This window comes from Typopeltis vanoorti, chromosome 6, assembly GCF_054136105.1.
Source record: "Typopeltis vanoorti isolate ZY-2024b chromosome 6, IOZ_Tvanoo_1.0, whole genome shotgun sequence".
Classification (NCBI taxonomy): domain Eukaryota; kingdom Metazoa; phylum Arthropoda; class Arachnida; order Uropygi; family Thelyphonidae; genus Typopeltis; species Typopeltis vanoorti.
In genome coordinates this window covers 2,935,198-2,952,767 of record NC_143554.1, presented here as the reverse complement: position 1 = coordinate 2,952,767, position 17,570 = coordinate 2,935,198, and the positions used below count along the sequence as shown (strand labels likewise).

At 36.6% G+C, this 17,570-nt stretch overlaps 1 protein-coding gene across 1 annotated transcript in view; it reads left to right on the top strand.

Moving 5' to 3' along the window:
* LOC150105249 (ciliogenesis-associated TTC17-interacting protein-like) overlaps positions 1 to 17,570 on the top strand; it is a 203,974-nt gene that overhangs the window by 135,532 nt on the left and 50,872 nt on the right. The window contains exon 6 of the mRNA XM_090393916.1: positions 11,632 to 11,718. Coding sequence (XP_090250042.1) covers positions 11,632 to 11,718 — 87 coding nt within the window. The remainder of the gene's footprint in view (positions 1 to 11,631; positions 11,719 to 17,570) is intronic.

Below are 17,570 nucleotides of genomic sequence, written 5' to 3'. Positions count from 1 at the left end.
CAAAGAAGACATCATAAATCAGGCTTGGCATTCCACACAACTACCACAAGCCATCAAGTAGTTTGGTAACAATCAAAACTGCCATATATTAATCATAATTGTTTTACAAGAAAATTCAAGGAAGCCTTGCAAATGCTAAGAATCCCCACAGAGTGTAACAAAATGCGATTCTTAATTTTACACTGTTTGGTTTGCTTTCATTAAAAAATCTAACTGCCCATGGATCTAGGATACAACATTCGCAATGCCACAAAATGTGACAGCATCAACTAGCAGTGTTCCAACATGCATACAGTAATGAATTTAATGTTTTTATTCTGGTTACTTATTTGTAAGTACCAGAGGAAGCTGGGAAGTATTAGAACTTCCCAACTGGGAAGTTCTGATAGCATTTAATATATGTAATAAATTGCTTCTAGTCTTTTGGTCGTAACTTTTTGCTAGTACCGCTGATGATGTAAGTCTGATGACTTATGAAACTTGCAGGGTTATCATTGCTTATTTTTATTAAACTTGCTATTTACCTTATAATGTGGTCCCAATACTGGAAGCTTCCCACAGAACTGCTAAACCACAGAAACCTATGTTTTCACACAGTACTAACCTTATTATGCAGTTATTATTATTATTCAGGCCTCCATGGAGTCAAAACACTCATCGTTGGAGGTCCTTTCTAAGAAACACAACTCTATCAAGACTCATTGAGGGAGATCACTCCTAGGAAACACAAAGTTTATCATGCCACTACTTAAATGCATAGACTGTTCTAGCTCTTACCCTCTATCAGGCAATGCATTCCATGGTTCAACCACTCTCCGTGCAAAGAAACGACTCCTCACCCTCTTTCTCACAGTTTCTTTTCGTCACTTCCAAGGATGCCCTTTGTCATGACTCCTTCCCGCAAAAGAACTCCCCAGTGTCAACCCTGTAACCACCTCTCAACAGTTTAAAAGTCTCAATCATATCACCTCTCCTTCTTCTATCCACCAAACTCTGCATTCCACACTCCCTCAGAAGATCGTTATAACTAACATTGTACAGTCCTGACACCATCTTTATTATCCACCTTTGTACTCTTTCTACAGTTAATTTATCCCCTTCAAATCCTGGGGACCAGATCTGAGAACAATAGTTTAAGTTTGGTCTGATCAGAGTCTTATACAATGGAATGATAACCCTTTTATCTCTGGAGGTCAATGTCCTTCTCATTATTGCAGTAATCCTCTGTGTTATCTTCACTACCTTTGCAATATGTCCCCTAAATTTCAGGTTTCTATCAATCATCAACCCCAGATCTCTTGTCTCCACTACTTGCTCCAGTTTAACTCCTCCCATAGAGTATGCAGTGTTCCATCGATGTATCAGAAACTTCAAAACTTTACATTTTGCTGCATTAAACCAATACCCTCATTCATTTGCTCATCTATTCAAATTATGAGCAAATGAAACTCATCTTATTCAAATCCTCTTGCAGGGCTACCACATCTGTACTATTACTAATAACCCTTCCCGGCTTCACTTCATCTGCAAACAACTGAATATCCTCTTGCAATCCACGGACAATGTCATTGATATAAAGTCAAACAATATAGGTCCCACTACTGAGCCCTGTGAAACCTTACTTGTAACCTTTTGCCTCTTTGATATTGCTCTGCCATACACAACTCTCTGATACCTATCAGACAGCCAATCCAGAATCCAGTTGACCAATCTGACATCCAGATTTATTATTCATGCTGCAACTTGAATATCAGCTTATGTGGCATCCTGTTTTAATTATATATTATCAAATATCTTATTAAATATATTGATCATAATATAAATAGGATCAATATATTATGAAATATATTAAAATATTGATCATAATGTAAATATAAAATACACAGAATTTACTAGTAATGATAAAATAAAATATATCCATAATGCATCCCTCACCAGTTATTATTGTTACTATACAGTATCTCCATGAAGTTAGAAGCCTCATTGTGGAAAAATTCACATCAAGAAAAAAAATTTAATCTGTACACGCTACTTACCATATGCTTACACAACTTCCAGAATGGTTACTAGTGTTCTCTCTGTCATGTATTGAAAAATTTCTTTTTTATTAGTCTTGTAGAACTCATTTAGTAACATAAGTTTCTATAATGTCCCCTCTTTTCTACCTGTCAACTAAAAAACTTGACACATTCCTTCAATAAATCCTCATAGAGAGCATTCCCCAGACTTGTCACAAACTTGATTATTCGTTTTTGGATCTCTCCTACACCTCCTCCTCATCCCTGAGAAACACAGATGACCAAATCTGTTCACAGTAGTAAAAGTGCAGCCATATCATAGTCTTATAAAGAGGACTAATAACCTTTCCATCACTACTTGTCAATGAGTTGAACGTAAGGTATTTTGCCAACTTTTACAATATGCACTCTGAACTTCAACTCTCCATTCACTGTCAACCCTAAATCCCTAACCTCATCAATTTCTTGTAATTCAGTACTATCACAGTATGTAATATATATTCATCCTGATGTTCATAAATTTTCTCTTTGCCACATTAGGCTGATAATCATCATCCTTTGCCAACACTACCAATCTATTTAAATCATCCTGGAGGATCTCTACATCACCTTTGTCAAGTATTTCTTTCCTGAGGATTGCATTGTCAGCAAACAACTGAATATCTCTACTTAAATCATTCCTTTTATGTAATTAGTATGCAAATTAAATGGTAGTTAGCCTTAGTGCAGAACTTTGAGACACTCCACTAGTCTTCCACTCCCCCATATACTACTCTAACTGGTGTCTGTCTAGCAGCCATCTCCCCCATTCATGCCACCAGCTTTATATCCATTTCTATTTGCTGTCAAATGCCTTTGAAAATTCCAGCTGTATCATGGAAGCCATTTCTCTTATCCAATTCCACTGTCATTCTATTATAATGCGAGTAAATTAGTAAGGCAGGACATACTTTTCACAAAGAATTTCATATTATTATCCACCAATCCCATGTTCTACTTTTAACCAACCTTTTTTGATACTTAATCTCTATTTTGATCAAAACACAAACTATTATTTTCTTTGGGAATTCTATGAGGTTAATAAATTCTTGTGGGAGACAGTATAACCATTATTTATACAATACATGTAATACTTCTCCTTTAACTAATTTTCTAACAGATCACTCGCAATCACCTCTGATAATATATTCCACCTATTCATCATCATCCTTTAAGCAAACCATCTAATCCTCAGCATGCCATTGCTAACCACACTTGTTCAATTTTTGGGGATTACCTCTTGTTACCTGCCTTTCTTCCATGTGTTGAAAAAAAGTTTTTTCTGTCAATCCTATAAAATCAAATTAAAAACTTATGTTTCTATCATTATCCCTTTTTTGTGTGTGTCTGTTGACTAGCCTTTGTAATAACCCCCAAACCTTCAGTTTATTCTCATAAGGAGAATTCCATTGACCCATGACAATCTTGATCACTTGCCTCTCTATCCTTTCCACCATTTACCCATCTCCAAGGAATTGAGGTGATCAGATCTTATTTACAGTGTAGATAAGGCCTTATTAAGTCTTATAAAGAAAGAAAATCCTTCCCTATCTATCTCTACTAATGGTATGTTTAACATCTAGGTAATGTTACGAACCAATTTTGGTCACCTTTGCAGTATGTCCTCTAATCTTTCTGTTACAAATCACTGGCCTTATCAGTTTCCTGAAGTTCACTTCCATCAATGTAATTCAAAGCTTGTGATCTTTTCATTCCAAAGTGCATGACCTATCACTTTGCCATGTTAAACTGGCAGCTGTTATTCTTTGGCCATACTATTGCTCTTTTCCAGTTTTCTGAGATATGATTGGTCTTCACAAAGGAGTGTGGAGAACTGATCAGGGCTTCTGACCTAATGTCCAATCCTCACCTTCTCATGGTGTGCCCTGTTAGGTATCTACCTGGATACTGAACGAACGAGGATGAACTGGCAATTTGGAATTTAGCTGACCAAATTATATTCTTATTGGCTTAAACCAAAATATAAATGATTATTATTATTATTCGTGACACCTCCAAGGAGTCCGAAGACTCATCACAGGAGGACACCTACTATACAACTGTTTCCACCACTACACCGAACCTCTACCGATCATCTCCATCAATGCCATCTACCACCCACCACCACAAGTATTTTTTTGTCTGTAAATTGTGTGTGTTCTGAAGGGCCGATTTGTATGTATGTGGGATGAAAAACCTGAGTTTCCAGGAGAAATGGTACAACATGACAGAATTTTCATCCCAGCTGGGGCATTGCCCGGTTAAACAAGGCCCCATTGTTTTCACCAGGGAACCAGGGTGAACAGCAAAAAGTCAGCTACTGGAACAAATCCTAAAACACACCTCAACTCAACAGCACCAGAGTTTGGGATCGGTACTATCAACATAAAAAGCCTGAATGGCAAAGAAATGGAGCTAGCTGAGGAATTGGATAAGTACCAGATTGACATAATAGGGGTGACTGAAACAGAAAAGACAAAAACTGGCGAGATCTTTCTGAGCAATAAATACAAAATGTGTTATTCAGGAAATGACAATCAAGGAAAAGAAGGAGTAGCCATAGTATTCAACACAAAATACGAGGCTAATCTTATTAAATGGCAGGCAGTCTCAAGTAGAGTGATGTGGGCTAATATCAGAATGGGGAATTGGACAATGAGACTTATTTGTGCCTATGGTCCTACAGAAGGCTCTACTAAGGTAGAAATGGAGGGATTTTTTGAGGCTTTAGAGAAAGCAACTGACACAATGAAAAAGGAAAATATGATCCTTGTTGGGGATCTAAATAGAAACGATTGTCAGACATACAAAAATATTTTGGGAAAATTTGGAGAAAAGAGCAAAGTTAATAATGGCAAATACTGTTGAATTTCTGCTCAGGACATGGACTGGTTATTACCAACACCATATTCCAACATAAAAATGTGCACAAATTCACATGGAGAGAAGAGGCAAGGAATAAGAAAAGTCTCATTGACTATCTTGTTGTGGATAGTGATGTTTTCTCCCTGGTGCAGGACACTAGAGTGTACAGAGGATTTAAAATTGGAAGTGATCACCATTTAGTCTTGAGCAGAATAAAACTGAATTTCATATTGAAATGAAGAACATGTAAGAAAGTTCTAAAGTGAATAAAAGTTGAGAAACTCTCGGATGTGAACTGTAGATTAAAATACACGAACATTATTCAAGAAAAAATGAAAGCGTTTGAGAACAGGAACCAAACCTTGGAGATTCAGTGGCAAGTCCTGAAGAAAAAACTAATTGATTCAGCAGAGAGTCACGTGGTGAGGTTGTCTGCGAGTATAGAAAAATCAGAACTCCATGGTGGACACAGGAAGTTAAAGAGGTAGTGAAGGAAAAGAAGAAAGCATATCAAAAGTTCCTGGTAAATAAGTCAGCTTGTGCTCTTAGAGAATATAGAGATAAATGTAAGAAAGCTAAACACTGTGTAAAACTAGCTAAACAAAGGTTATGGGAAGACTTTGGTAAGAACATAGAAAATAAATATCAAGAAGGTGGCAAGATATTCTGGAAGTTGTTGAAGAAACTCAGAAATGGAGGAAAGAGTGATGTAAAATGAATTAGAAATGATAAAGGTGACATGAAAGCTGAAGAAAAAGATTGAAGTATGGAGTAATTACTTTGCAAAATCACTAAATGGAAGAAGCAGTCATAGCACAGTGATTAAAAAAAAAAACACTCAACAGGGATGCAATCAGGAATATACATATTCATACAGAAAAAAAAAAATCTGCTAACACCTTTTTTTTGTTTCCATATAGGGAAACAAAGAAGGCTGTTTTAGCCCTATCTAACTTTTGGAGACTGAGTGGGCAGTTCAATCTCCACTGGTAGCCAATCAGAGATAGCTGGCCCAAGGCTATCACTAATTAAGCAGCACACAGTGAAGTGGCAGCTCAACAAGTGCCGTCATCTCGTGGTCCCTAACACAATATTTTTAATGTCTGAAATAGTGTGGGTTCTACGGTCGATTTTCTTGAGTTTACAGGATGAAAAACCAGAGTTTCCAGAGAAAAACCCACTTGCATGTGCCAGAGATCAACAAACTCAAGGACTGGTTGAGAATTGAAAAAAAGGCTTAGAAAAATTTCCTCTAGTAGCCGACTAGATTCAAAAGCAATCTTCCTTCATGCGGTCAAGCACCATGGTAGGCACATGCCACATCCACTGAGCTGCACATCCATACTTGAAGTACAAAAAACTATCAAAGGCCTGAAATGTGGAAAAGCAGCAGGAGTAAATGATATTCAACCAGAAATGCTCATGTATGGAGATATAAAAGTCTTACAGTGGCTGCACTGCATAGTTCAGAAGGCCTGGACAAATAGTTGAGAAATCATGAGAATATAACAAAGATCCAGTAGGCTTCATTTCGGCAATATAAACATTATTTAAATTAAGGGGCTATTAAATCCCACATTGTTTTAAAACCGAATAAGAAACTCCAAGATTAGAATCAGAGAGTTTCATGCCGAATATAGTAAACTATAAAAGTCTCGGCGATTACTAGCATGAGCTAATGCAAGTAGTCCTAGTACGTAGTACAATCTCGGGCAACTTGCAGCAAAGGTGGTAAAGTTCTGATCGCTATTCTTGGTATTTTCCATAATGTAAAAACACATTTCCTAGGAAATGTATGCTGTTATTACATTATGGTGGGAGGACACTACCCAGACCAGTTTCAGCCTTTTTTGAGACTTTATCAGTGAGTAGCTAGACCAAATAGATACCAAAGGGTATAGTGAAAAGAACTTATATACTCTGCTATACGAGTTGTCAAAAAGGTGCAACCATTAAGTTACTTAAATATAAAGATCCAATAGGCTTCATGTCGGCGATATAAACATTATTTAAATTAAGGGGATATTAAATCCCACATTGTTTTAAAACCGAATAAGAAACTCCAAGATTGGAATCAGAGTTTCATGCCGAATATAGTAAACTATAAAAGTCTCGGCGATGCATGAAAGCCTCAAAAAAAAAAAAGGCAGAAACCGGGTCTGGGTAATGACCTTCCACCATAATGTAATAATGCATTTCCTAGTGTCGTGACGAATTTTTCTATGTCGTTTTCTAATTTACATCTAGATTCAAGTCACTTTTATAATTAAAATAACTAATTGAGAAGTGATCACCGATCCAAAAGTAGGGAAATTTATATTTATACTGCGCCACCCTATTCTTAGATTAGTCTATATAAATAGTAGGATCAATTCTTAATTAGGTTAGCAGTCATCTCATTAGGCCGAATCATTTACTATCATTTCTACTATTTGGGGTCCCCGCAAGATTCGAATATTTATGAACGGTGCAATAAAAAGGAATTCAGGCAAACACAATATTTAGATCAACAAAATAAAACATTTAATATATGATATGGTTAACAAATACAAGAAATCTATTTTAAATTGGAACTACACAATAAACTTAACATATCTTCTTAGCTCACTCATACCAATTCAATGTTCTAACTTTCATTTACAATTCACAGTCTCAAAAATACAAATCTTCTTATCTCAAGTTAATATAATAAACTTCACATTTAATCAGTCTTCAGAAATCTATCAGCTCAATGTTTATATTCACAGCAGGCAATAAACTACGTAAGCAATATTCCAAGCAAATATATTCCGGTCCTTGAGCATCGGAGATATATCACAGTTAAAGCTAAAATAGACAAACTTATACAACTACACTTACCAGACAAATTCTTCAATACATCAAATTATTGAGAGAGCACTTATGAATTAACTTAATTAACGTTAGCGGAACACACATAATAAAAATTCTCCACAGTTTGAACTGTACTACTGTTAGTCGCACTTCACTATTCGAAACAACAGTAATTAGGTACTGATATCTTTTCTTGTTCACTTTTCTCCAAGTAATCAATATAACCTTTTCCTAGGGCAACATAGAATTAAAATCGTAATCCAGATTAACTGGAACTAATCAGAATTTTCGCATTGACTGTCCAGTTTCCCTTTATCTGATTACGACATTAACCTTTCTTCATAACAACAGCTGATTTCGCTTATAATATTAAAGCTTATGATTCACTACTTATTGGTTCACTTCCAAACACTATTTTCATAAGTTTCTGCCCTGAGGATTTTATAATCTTCTTCTACTTCTTTACTTGTATGCTGCCTTCCTTCTGGTTCCGCAAAACTCTCTCCTCCCTCGCTTAATTATAATTCTTCTCTTCCTTCCAGTCTTATCTATGACCTCTCTTCTCTCTCTACGTTTTTTCTCTGACCTTCACTCCTCACCTTACGTTTGAACGCCACGCTCTACTCCACTCGTGGTTGTTTACGCGTGCGTCTCCATGACAACAGACTAATCGTAAACATTTCGCTAATGTAATGTATGCTCTATTACTACTACATTTGTGATTACATAACATTAAATATTTTACAAATAAGAACAACATAATATTTAAGCTACTTCTTCAACTTATTGATTACGTATACAGTTAAATATAAAATAACACTTTACGTTACATCATATATATTTGGTTATACAAAACTCTATACATTTTATTATTTTATAACTAAATAATAGGTCAAGTTTTGAATAAATATTTAATTAGTAATTCCCAATTAAGGAATAAATAAATAATTTTATATGAGCCATGATTAATATTTAATAAGCAATGTTAAATGTGAATGAAAAAAAAATAAATTACATAACATTACTTCATTCACAATTTAACACTAGGAAATGGGTTTTTACATTATGGAAAATACCAAGAATAGCGATCAGAACTTTACCACCTTTGCTGCGAGTTGCCCGAAATTGTACTACGTACTAGGACTACTTGCATTAGCTCACACTAGTAATCGCCGAGACTTTTATAGTTTACTACATTCAGCATGAAACTCTCTGATTCCAATCTTGGAGTTTCTTATTCAGCTTTAAAACAATGTGGGATTTAATATCCCCTTAATTTAAATAACAAAGATCTGTATTTAAGTTTTGTAGATCTGGAAAAGGCATATGACAAGGTGCCAAGAGAGAAACTATTTAAAATGCTACAGATAATCATTTGGTGTCAATGAAGCATTATATCAAGAAATGGCTATGTTGTTAGTAGGAGGAGAAATGATTGTGGGATAAAAATGGGAATGTGACTGATGCAGAAGACATAGTGGAATTGTTCAATGAACACTTTATTGGTGTATTTCATCATAGAGAAGTAAATTTTAATACTTGGAGGGATAGGGCAGGTTCGAGGTTTAGAGGTGCAGGAGGAGAACGTGTTCCAAATACTGAGTACTCTGGATGTCAGTAAAACTGTGGGACTGGATGGTATTTCACCATGAGTTTTCAGAGAATGTGCTGAGGAACTGACAGCTCCTTTGACCTGGCTTTTCAACGAAAGTCTGGTTACGGGAAAGGTGCCCAATGGAAGGAAGGTAAGATAATGCCATTGCATAAGGGCTACAGCAACTAGAAGTGTCTAATTATAGGCCAGTTTGGGTGTCATCAGTAGTTAAGATCTTGGAGAAATTAGTTAGGGACTGCATACAACATTGGGCAGATGAAGGTAATGTTATCTGTGAGAGTTAACATGAATTTGTGAGGAGGCACTCTTGTTTTAGTAATATGCTAGCCTTTTATAATAAAGTTACAAGAGCAGTAGATGAGGGAAAGGCATATTCTGCCATTTTCTTGGACTTAGCAAAGGCATTTGACAGTGTTGGATCCTACTTTCTACTCCGATGTATAATCTAGCTATTGACTGACTCCACATTCAAACACAGAAAATTTATTTTTAACTGCACCACTCAACTTGTTATAAACTTAATTTGCAACTGAATTAAGTTGAATGGGATAATGGCACCAGAGCATCACTGGAATAAATAAATTTATTAGTCTTATGGGAGATTATGTTGAAAAATAAAAATAATTTTGAAATTATAAATTCGTTTTTTAATTGTTAGTCTGAGAACTTTTCAGACCACCCTTCTATGTATATGAAAATGTGCAAGAGAGTTGGCATCTCCTCTGACCAAGTTGTTAATAATTCTTTGCATAAAGGGTGTCTGAAGACAGAGATAGAAAATTACAAAACAATTATATCTTAGTAGTGGTGGTTAAGATATTGGAAAAGTTGGCAAATGGCAAAATTCAGGATTGGGTGGACAGAAATATGGTGCTGTGCAGAGTGGTATGGATTTGTACAATGTAGGTATTACCTTAGTAATTGGCTTACATTTTGTGATTGTCAAGTTGGATAAAGGAAATGGCTATATAATGATAGTGCTGGACTTGGCAAAGGCATTTGACAGGATACCGCATGGCACCCTTTTGCATAAATTGGAGCAAATGGAATTAATGTGATAAGAGGTAAGATAGTGCTAATGGATAGATATCAAAGAGTAGTATATGAGGGAATTGAATCTGGGATAAAACAGGTGACTAGTGATGTATTGCTGGGCTCAGTACTCAGTCCACTGATGTTTAATTTGTACGTTAGTGATATAAGAAATATTAAGTGTTTAGCTGATAATGCAAAGCGAGGAATAGTCAAGGAAGATGATGTAAAAATCCTGAAGAATTATTTAGATAAACTGACAATATGGTCAGTGGATAGGCTACCAGTTTAACATGCCCTTTGTGAAGAAATGATTACAATATGTGTACTACATTGACAGAACTGAATTGCAGAAAATTGAGGTCAGGAATTGGGAGGGGGGGGGGTTGTGGATTGCAAGTTAATGTTTAGAGGGCATGTTGCAAAGGTAGCCAAAATAGCATATTGGATTACATGATTGTTGAAGAAACACTTATAAGTAAAGGTAGGAAAGTTATTATTCCACTTCATAAGGCTTCAATATTCTTACATCTGATTCACCTGAATTCCAGATGAGGTAGTAGAGAGGATCCAGAGATGAATGACAAAGATTGTGATGGATGTATGGAATATTCCCTACAAGTACAATTGAAGATTTGTATGTTATCAAGGCTGGTTGATAGGTGCTAAAGAGGGGATTTGATTGTTATTAAAGGGATTTTATACTACTGATGCTGAAAATTTTTCATTTCATTGCAGGAAGAGAGAAAACAAGAACTGTCATATTGCAGCCACTTACATACACACCACCTATTAAGCAATTAAGTTATTACTGAGGTATGTAAAATCTTTTGGTACACTAAGAAAATGAAGAAAGGGTTATTTCTGAAAGTTAAGTAGTACTGTGGTTGGCAAGGCTTGATGTAGAGATATTCAATTCACTCACATCATGGAAAAATAAGTTTCTTGTGAAAGTGGAGTGCATTGTCCATCAATGAATTTAAAGAGAGATTCATAGGTAGTAGTGGTGTATGAGTGGGCCCTCTTCTATGACATCCTGAAGTGTTCCATTTAATAATCAATTACAGCTTTGGTAGTAAATCTGTACTTATTTGATAGCATGTATAGGACAGTTAAGCATATATTATTAAATTGTATGATAATTTAAAAGTAAGTATTTTTACTATATGCATCCTTTTCAATTTTTTTTCATTTTAATTTTGTCTTCTATCCTTTTTTTTTTCTTTTCAGAAAGATGGTAAAATATACGAGAAGAAAATAGCCATTTTTAAAGAAAGTAATGGATATGTTGCAAATATTGCTACAGTTTATGATGCGGTATTGAATTATTATTAATGGTTTATTATTATATGTAAAAAAAAAAAAAAATCATTTTCACTCTTAAATTTAGCATATCTTGCTTATTAATTGTCTCTATAGCTGTCTACATGTATTCTCTGGCTGGTCCAATTTGTCTTGTGTGGATGAAAATTCGTTTTTCATCTACCATCTCCATATGAGGATGGCTAAAATCATGTTCACTTGAGAAGCCTTATTATTATTACACAGGTATCCCCATAGAGTTCAAAGACTCATCATGAAACCAAACACTAACCATTAAAGGTTAGTGTAAGAATCTTATGAAAGTTATTATTATTATTATTATTTTGGGCGACTCCAGGGAGTCCTTAGACTCATCGAGGGAGGCCCAAAACATCATGTCCACACAACTATACGACATTCTCACAGTATCTTTCATACCTTGCCTTCAACTCGCTCACAGTCATAGCACCCATAACAGACTCTGGCAGCTTATTAAACTCATTTACCACTCTAAAAGCATAGAACCCAGTCTAACACCCCTGCTAACCACACACTTGTCCAGCTTCCATTGATGCCCATAGTTCTCCCAACACCAGTCCTGATCTCATAAATATCCTCTGAATTAATCCTATAGAAACCCTTTAGTATTTTGAATGTCTCAATCATATCTCCCCTTTTCCACCTATCAACTTTTCTGCAACCCACAAATCTTCAACCTGTTCTCATATGGTTCATTCCATAGACCTGTTATCATCTTAGTCACTCGCCTCTGGATCCTCTCCACCTCCTCCCCCATCAAGAAGGAACCGAGGTGACCAAATCTGGGCACAGTAGTCGAGATGAGGTATTATCATGGCTCGGTACAGAGGTACAATAACTTGCTTGTCTCTGTTCGTCAAGGTATTTTTCAACAACCAAGTGAGTTGATGAGCTGATTTAGCTACTTTTGCAATGTGCCCCCTAAACTTCATCTCACTATTCACCAACACTCCCAAGTCCCTGGCCTCATCAATCTCTTGGAGTACAGTTCCACCAATGTGGTATACTGCTGCTAATCTTTTCACCCCAAAATGCATAACCTTACATTTTGTCACATTAAATTGATATCCATTCTCCTTAGCCGAGAACTCCAATCTATCCTAGTCATCCTGCAAAATTTTGACATCTTCTGCATTCACTATTGCCCTACCCAACTTTCCATCATCAGCGAACAAATGAACTGTTCCTTGTAGATCCTTCCCTATAGCGTTAATGAACAGATTAAACAGCAGTGGTCCAAGAACAGAACCCTGCAGCACACCACCAGTCACAGGCTGTGTTTTGGACTCTACTCCTGAATAAACTACTCTTTGATATCTCTCCATCAACCACCCACCTATCCTTCTCACCAACCCTATATCTTTTCCCATATGTTGTAGTTTACAGATTAGAATTCCATGTGGTATCCTGTCAAATGACTTTGCCAGGTCCAGCAGTATCACTGTAAACCTATTACCCTTATCCAGTTCAGTCGTCACCTTTTTATAAAACTTGAGCAAGTTACTGAGGCATGATCTACCCTTCACAAAGCCATGCTGTCCCCTGTACAGCATCTCATTTTCATCAATCCATTCCTGTATTTTTCCCTTGACTACTTTTTCCAAGACCTTGACAACGACTCCTGATGTGCTGATCGGTCGGTAATTTGCAACCATAGTGTTGGAGCCTCCATTATGCAGTGAAACTATTTTCCCCTCTTTCCATACCTTCGGGAATAAACCAGACCCGACACTCAGATTAAACAACATGGTCAAGGGCAGTGATAATTCCTTAGCCGCTTCACGCAAGATGCGTGCCGGTATACCATCCAATCTCACAGATGTATTCACATTAAGGTTCTGTAATAGACTATTCACCTCCACTTCATTCATCACAATTCCCGTATAAACTAATGGTTCCTTCATTTTTTCAATGTCACCACCTGGATGATATACTATTGCAAAGTGCTCGCTCAGTAACTCCACTACATCGACTGATTCAGTGACCTCCTTACCATCGTCATTCCTTAAAATCATTTTGCCGTGTACAGTTTTTTTCTTGCTTGCAGCATATTGAAAGAACTATTAGGATTCTCTTTAGCTTGCATAGCTAGTTTCCTTTCCTAATCCTCTTCTGCAGGTCACCCCTTTCTTTACATTCCCTCCACAGTTGTTTCTTTTTTTTTTTGCAGCTCAAGCTTAATGGTGTTATTCATCCATTTAATCCCTACTTGTTTTACTATTCAGACCCTAGGTATACAATCAGCCATAACCTCCTGTAAATGCTCCTTGACCACTTCCCATGCTCTATCGATGTCTAGCCCTTGCAGTTGTACATGCCATGGCACTGATCCAAGCAATCTCCTAAAGTTGTCATTCTTGCCAGCACGGTAATTCCACATATACCCTGTCTCAATCGAAAATTCCACACCTTTAGCCACCTCCCAGGTCAAGACCTTATGAGCACTCTCACCAGTAGGTGGCCATATGGTCATATTCATTGCAGTCAAATTCTGAGATGCTATTACCAATTGAATAAAATCCATTTCCTTCCTCACATGTGTCCTCTCCTGCTTCCAATCAATGTTACCATAGTTGAAATCCCCCATAATAATTACCCTCCTTCCACTGATTTCATCAATTTGTTTATGCATACTATCTCCATCATCTATTCCATCACCTGGTCTATACCAGCAGCCAACTGTATATTTTATTCTGCCAGTCTCAATCTCACACACTAGATTTTGTCTTACTTGCCTGAATCTTGTACTGTTCATGAGTTTGCTGGTCACGTTTCTCTTTATATACCATTTATGTATGGTATTTAATTCTTCTGCAGCTCGTGCATAATGATATTACTCATCCATTTATTTTTTTTTTGAGGGGGGGGGGCTAATTCTAAAGTGAATTTCTCTCTTCAAACAAGGCAAGAAGGTTTCTCCGAGATGACATTAGAATATAAAACTCGCAGATGAAGAAAGACTACTTAGTCAAGACGCTACTTTTCACCTTCCAGCAACTAAATTTATACAAATCCCAAATTCTTCCATCCTTAGGATACTGTTAACATTTTTGATGAACTTAATGTTTCCTTTAAATTCTCGATGCTGCCCAGAGGAGAGCAATTTGCGTCTTAGATGATCCTTTCCTCACTGACCTACCAATCTTTATCTGACACATTGTTTTTTCTCTCTGTCATTTCTATAAATAATTCCATGGACATTGAACTGACAACTGTCATTCCTGTGCTCTTAGTTGGATTTTACTATTGCAAAGAGCAGCAACAGCCAAACATTTCGTTTTCATCTCCTCATTCTTGAATTCTCTTATTTACCAATTTTTCTAGTACTTCTACCACCACACCTGATACACTGATTGGTCTATAGCTTGCTACTGCAGTCCTAGAACCTCACTCATGCAAAAGAATTATTTTGTCCTCTTTCCACTCTCTTGGAACTCTTCCAGAGCTGAGACTTAAATTAAAGAACCTAGTCAGAGGCATTGCCAGTGTTACACCCTGATACCTTAAGAATGTAGAATTCCCAGTTATCATGGTGTAACATGAAGAGAAAATTAAATAAACCCCTGTATGTTTCTTTCCCTGTAAGTTCCTGATGTTTTATATGGGATTCTCACCCAGGACTTTTAAATCGAAGGCCATTTTCGTAGTTTTCATTACCCAAGCCATTGTTTAAGTAATCTTTTATCATTACTCATAATTATTATTATAACCATTAGCATTATTCTACATTCTTCATATATAGTGAAGTGACTACTCTAGAGATGAACTACTTGATTTTCCATGTGATGATAATCCAACCTAGTTTTGAATGAATTAATGTTATTAGAGAGTTGCGAGTGAGCATAACAGTAGATTTGAGCTGTGCTACAAAAAGTGTTTATAATTTAGGAAGGATAGAGGAGGGGAGGCATGCTGCTGATAATATGAGATGACATGAATCCAGTTAGTGTTGAGAACTATGATTGTAGAACTAGTAACAGTATTTCATGTGGAAGTGAATTTGAAGTCATCTGGTGTAAGATGTAATCCAACAAAATCAATTACATAGTGGGGTGTTGTTACTGACCTGGTGGATCAGTTGCTAATGATGAAGAAATGCACCACCAAATAGTGACGATGGGTGCAAAAAGAGTAATCATGAGAGACTTTAATTATCCAGATATTGATTGGAGAGCAGTAAAATCTCATGAGAAGAATGAAACTGAATTTGTTGAGCTGTTGCAAGACAACTTCTTCAAGCAGCACGTGACAGAAGGAACTCAAAGTCAAAGAGTGTTATATTTTATTATAGTGTCAGAAACAGGGCGTTTCAGTTGAAGACATAACTGTACTGCACACCAAATTAACTGTGTACAAGACAGTGTTCAAACCAGTTTTAACTTATGGATCTGAGAGCTGGGTCAGAAGTAAAACACTTGACCAAAGACTGGAGACAGCAGATATGAGAGTCCTGAGAAAGATTAGAGGTGTGAACAGATGGCATCAATGGCAATATCATATTAAAAATGAGGATATTAGGAAAGAACTTGACATTGTCAGCATCTAGGAATGCGTTAGCAGAGCTAATCTCAAGTGGTATGGTCACTTAAACAGAATGGGCAAGGAAAGATTAGCAAAACAAGTGTTCTCTGCCAGGTTGACAAGAAAACGACCCAGAGGAAGCTCAAGGTATAGGTGGATTGATACGGTAAAAGTGCCTTAGACGATTGAAATATAAGATCTGATAATGTTGGAGTCTTGACAAGTAACAGACTGATTTGGAGGAAAATTGTAGATAGGAAGTTAGTAATGATGTAAATTTTTCATGTAAGTACTATCATATCCTATACATCCCTTGAGGTTACATGGCAGGAATTTGACGATGATGATGTATAAGCTAGGAAGAGGGAAATGTATGTAGTACTAAGGGGATGGAATTTCTAGAATTCTTGACGTACAAAAGTCTTAGGCAAAATGTAATAGAGGGAAAAAGAGGTTCAAGAGTTTTGGATTTGGTCATAGCTTCAGAAGAGCTGATAATAAGTGAGATGACATCTCTCCCATCAGTTGGAGAAAGTGACCATGTGGTTTTGACTTGGAAGATGAATAGACATGCAGGTGTATCAAAGAAAAGGGAACATATGTGGAATTATAAGGCAGGTGATTGTAATAGTCTTAGGTTTTAACTAGGGGCAGTTCCATGGAGGACAGAAGTGTAAGGCCAGGATATCATTAGTGCTTGGGAAAAATGTGAAGGAATATTTGTTAGCAGCAATAGTAAGCTGTATTCCACAAGTGAAGAAGAGAACATACTTTGCTGTAAAGTGGATGACAAACAATATCACACAGGAACTGCAGATGAAAAAGAGATTATGGAAGAGATATAAGGAGAGGGGTGGAGGGCAGATACACGAAGAATATAAGACACAGGCCAGGAGAGTGACCAGTATGGTGAGGAAGGCAAAACTGGAATATGAGAAGAGATTAGCACTAAGATCCAAAGAAAATCCTAGGTAATATTTTAGCTTTGTGGCCAGTAGGAGGAGAAATGATTGTAGAAGAATGACACTGCGGAATAAAAATGGAAATGGAGTGACTGATGCAGAGGACATAGTGGAGTTGTTCAACAAGCATTTTATTGGACTATTTCATCCTGGATAAGAAGGTTTTAATACTAGAGGGATAGGGCAAGTTCAGGGTTTATAGGTGCAAGAGGAGAGTATGTTCCAAATACTCAGTACTCTGGTTAGCAGTAAAACTGTGGGACTGAATGGTATTTCACTACGGGTTTTGAGAGAATGTGTTAAAAAACTGACAGCCCCGTTGACCTGGCTCTTCAGTAAAAGTCT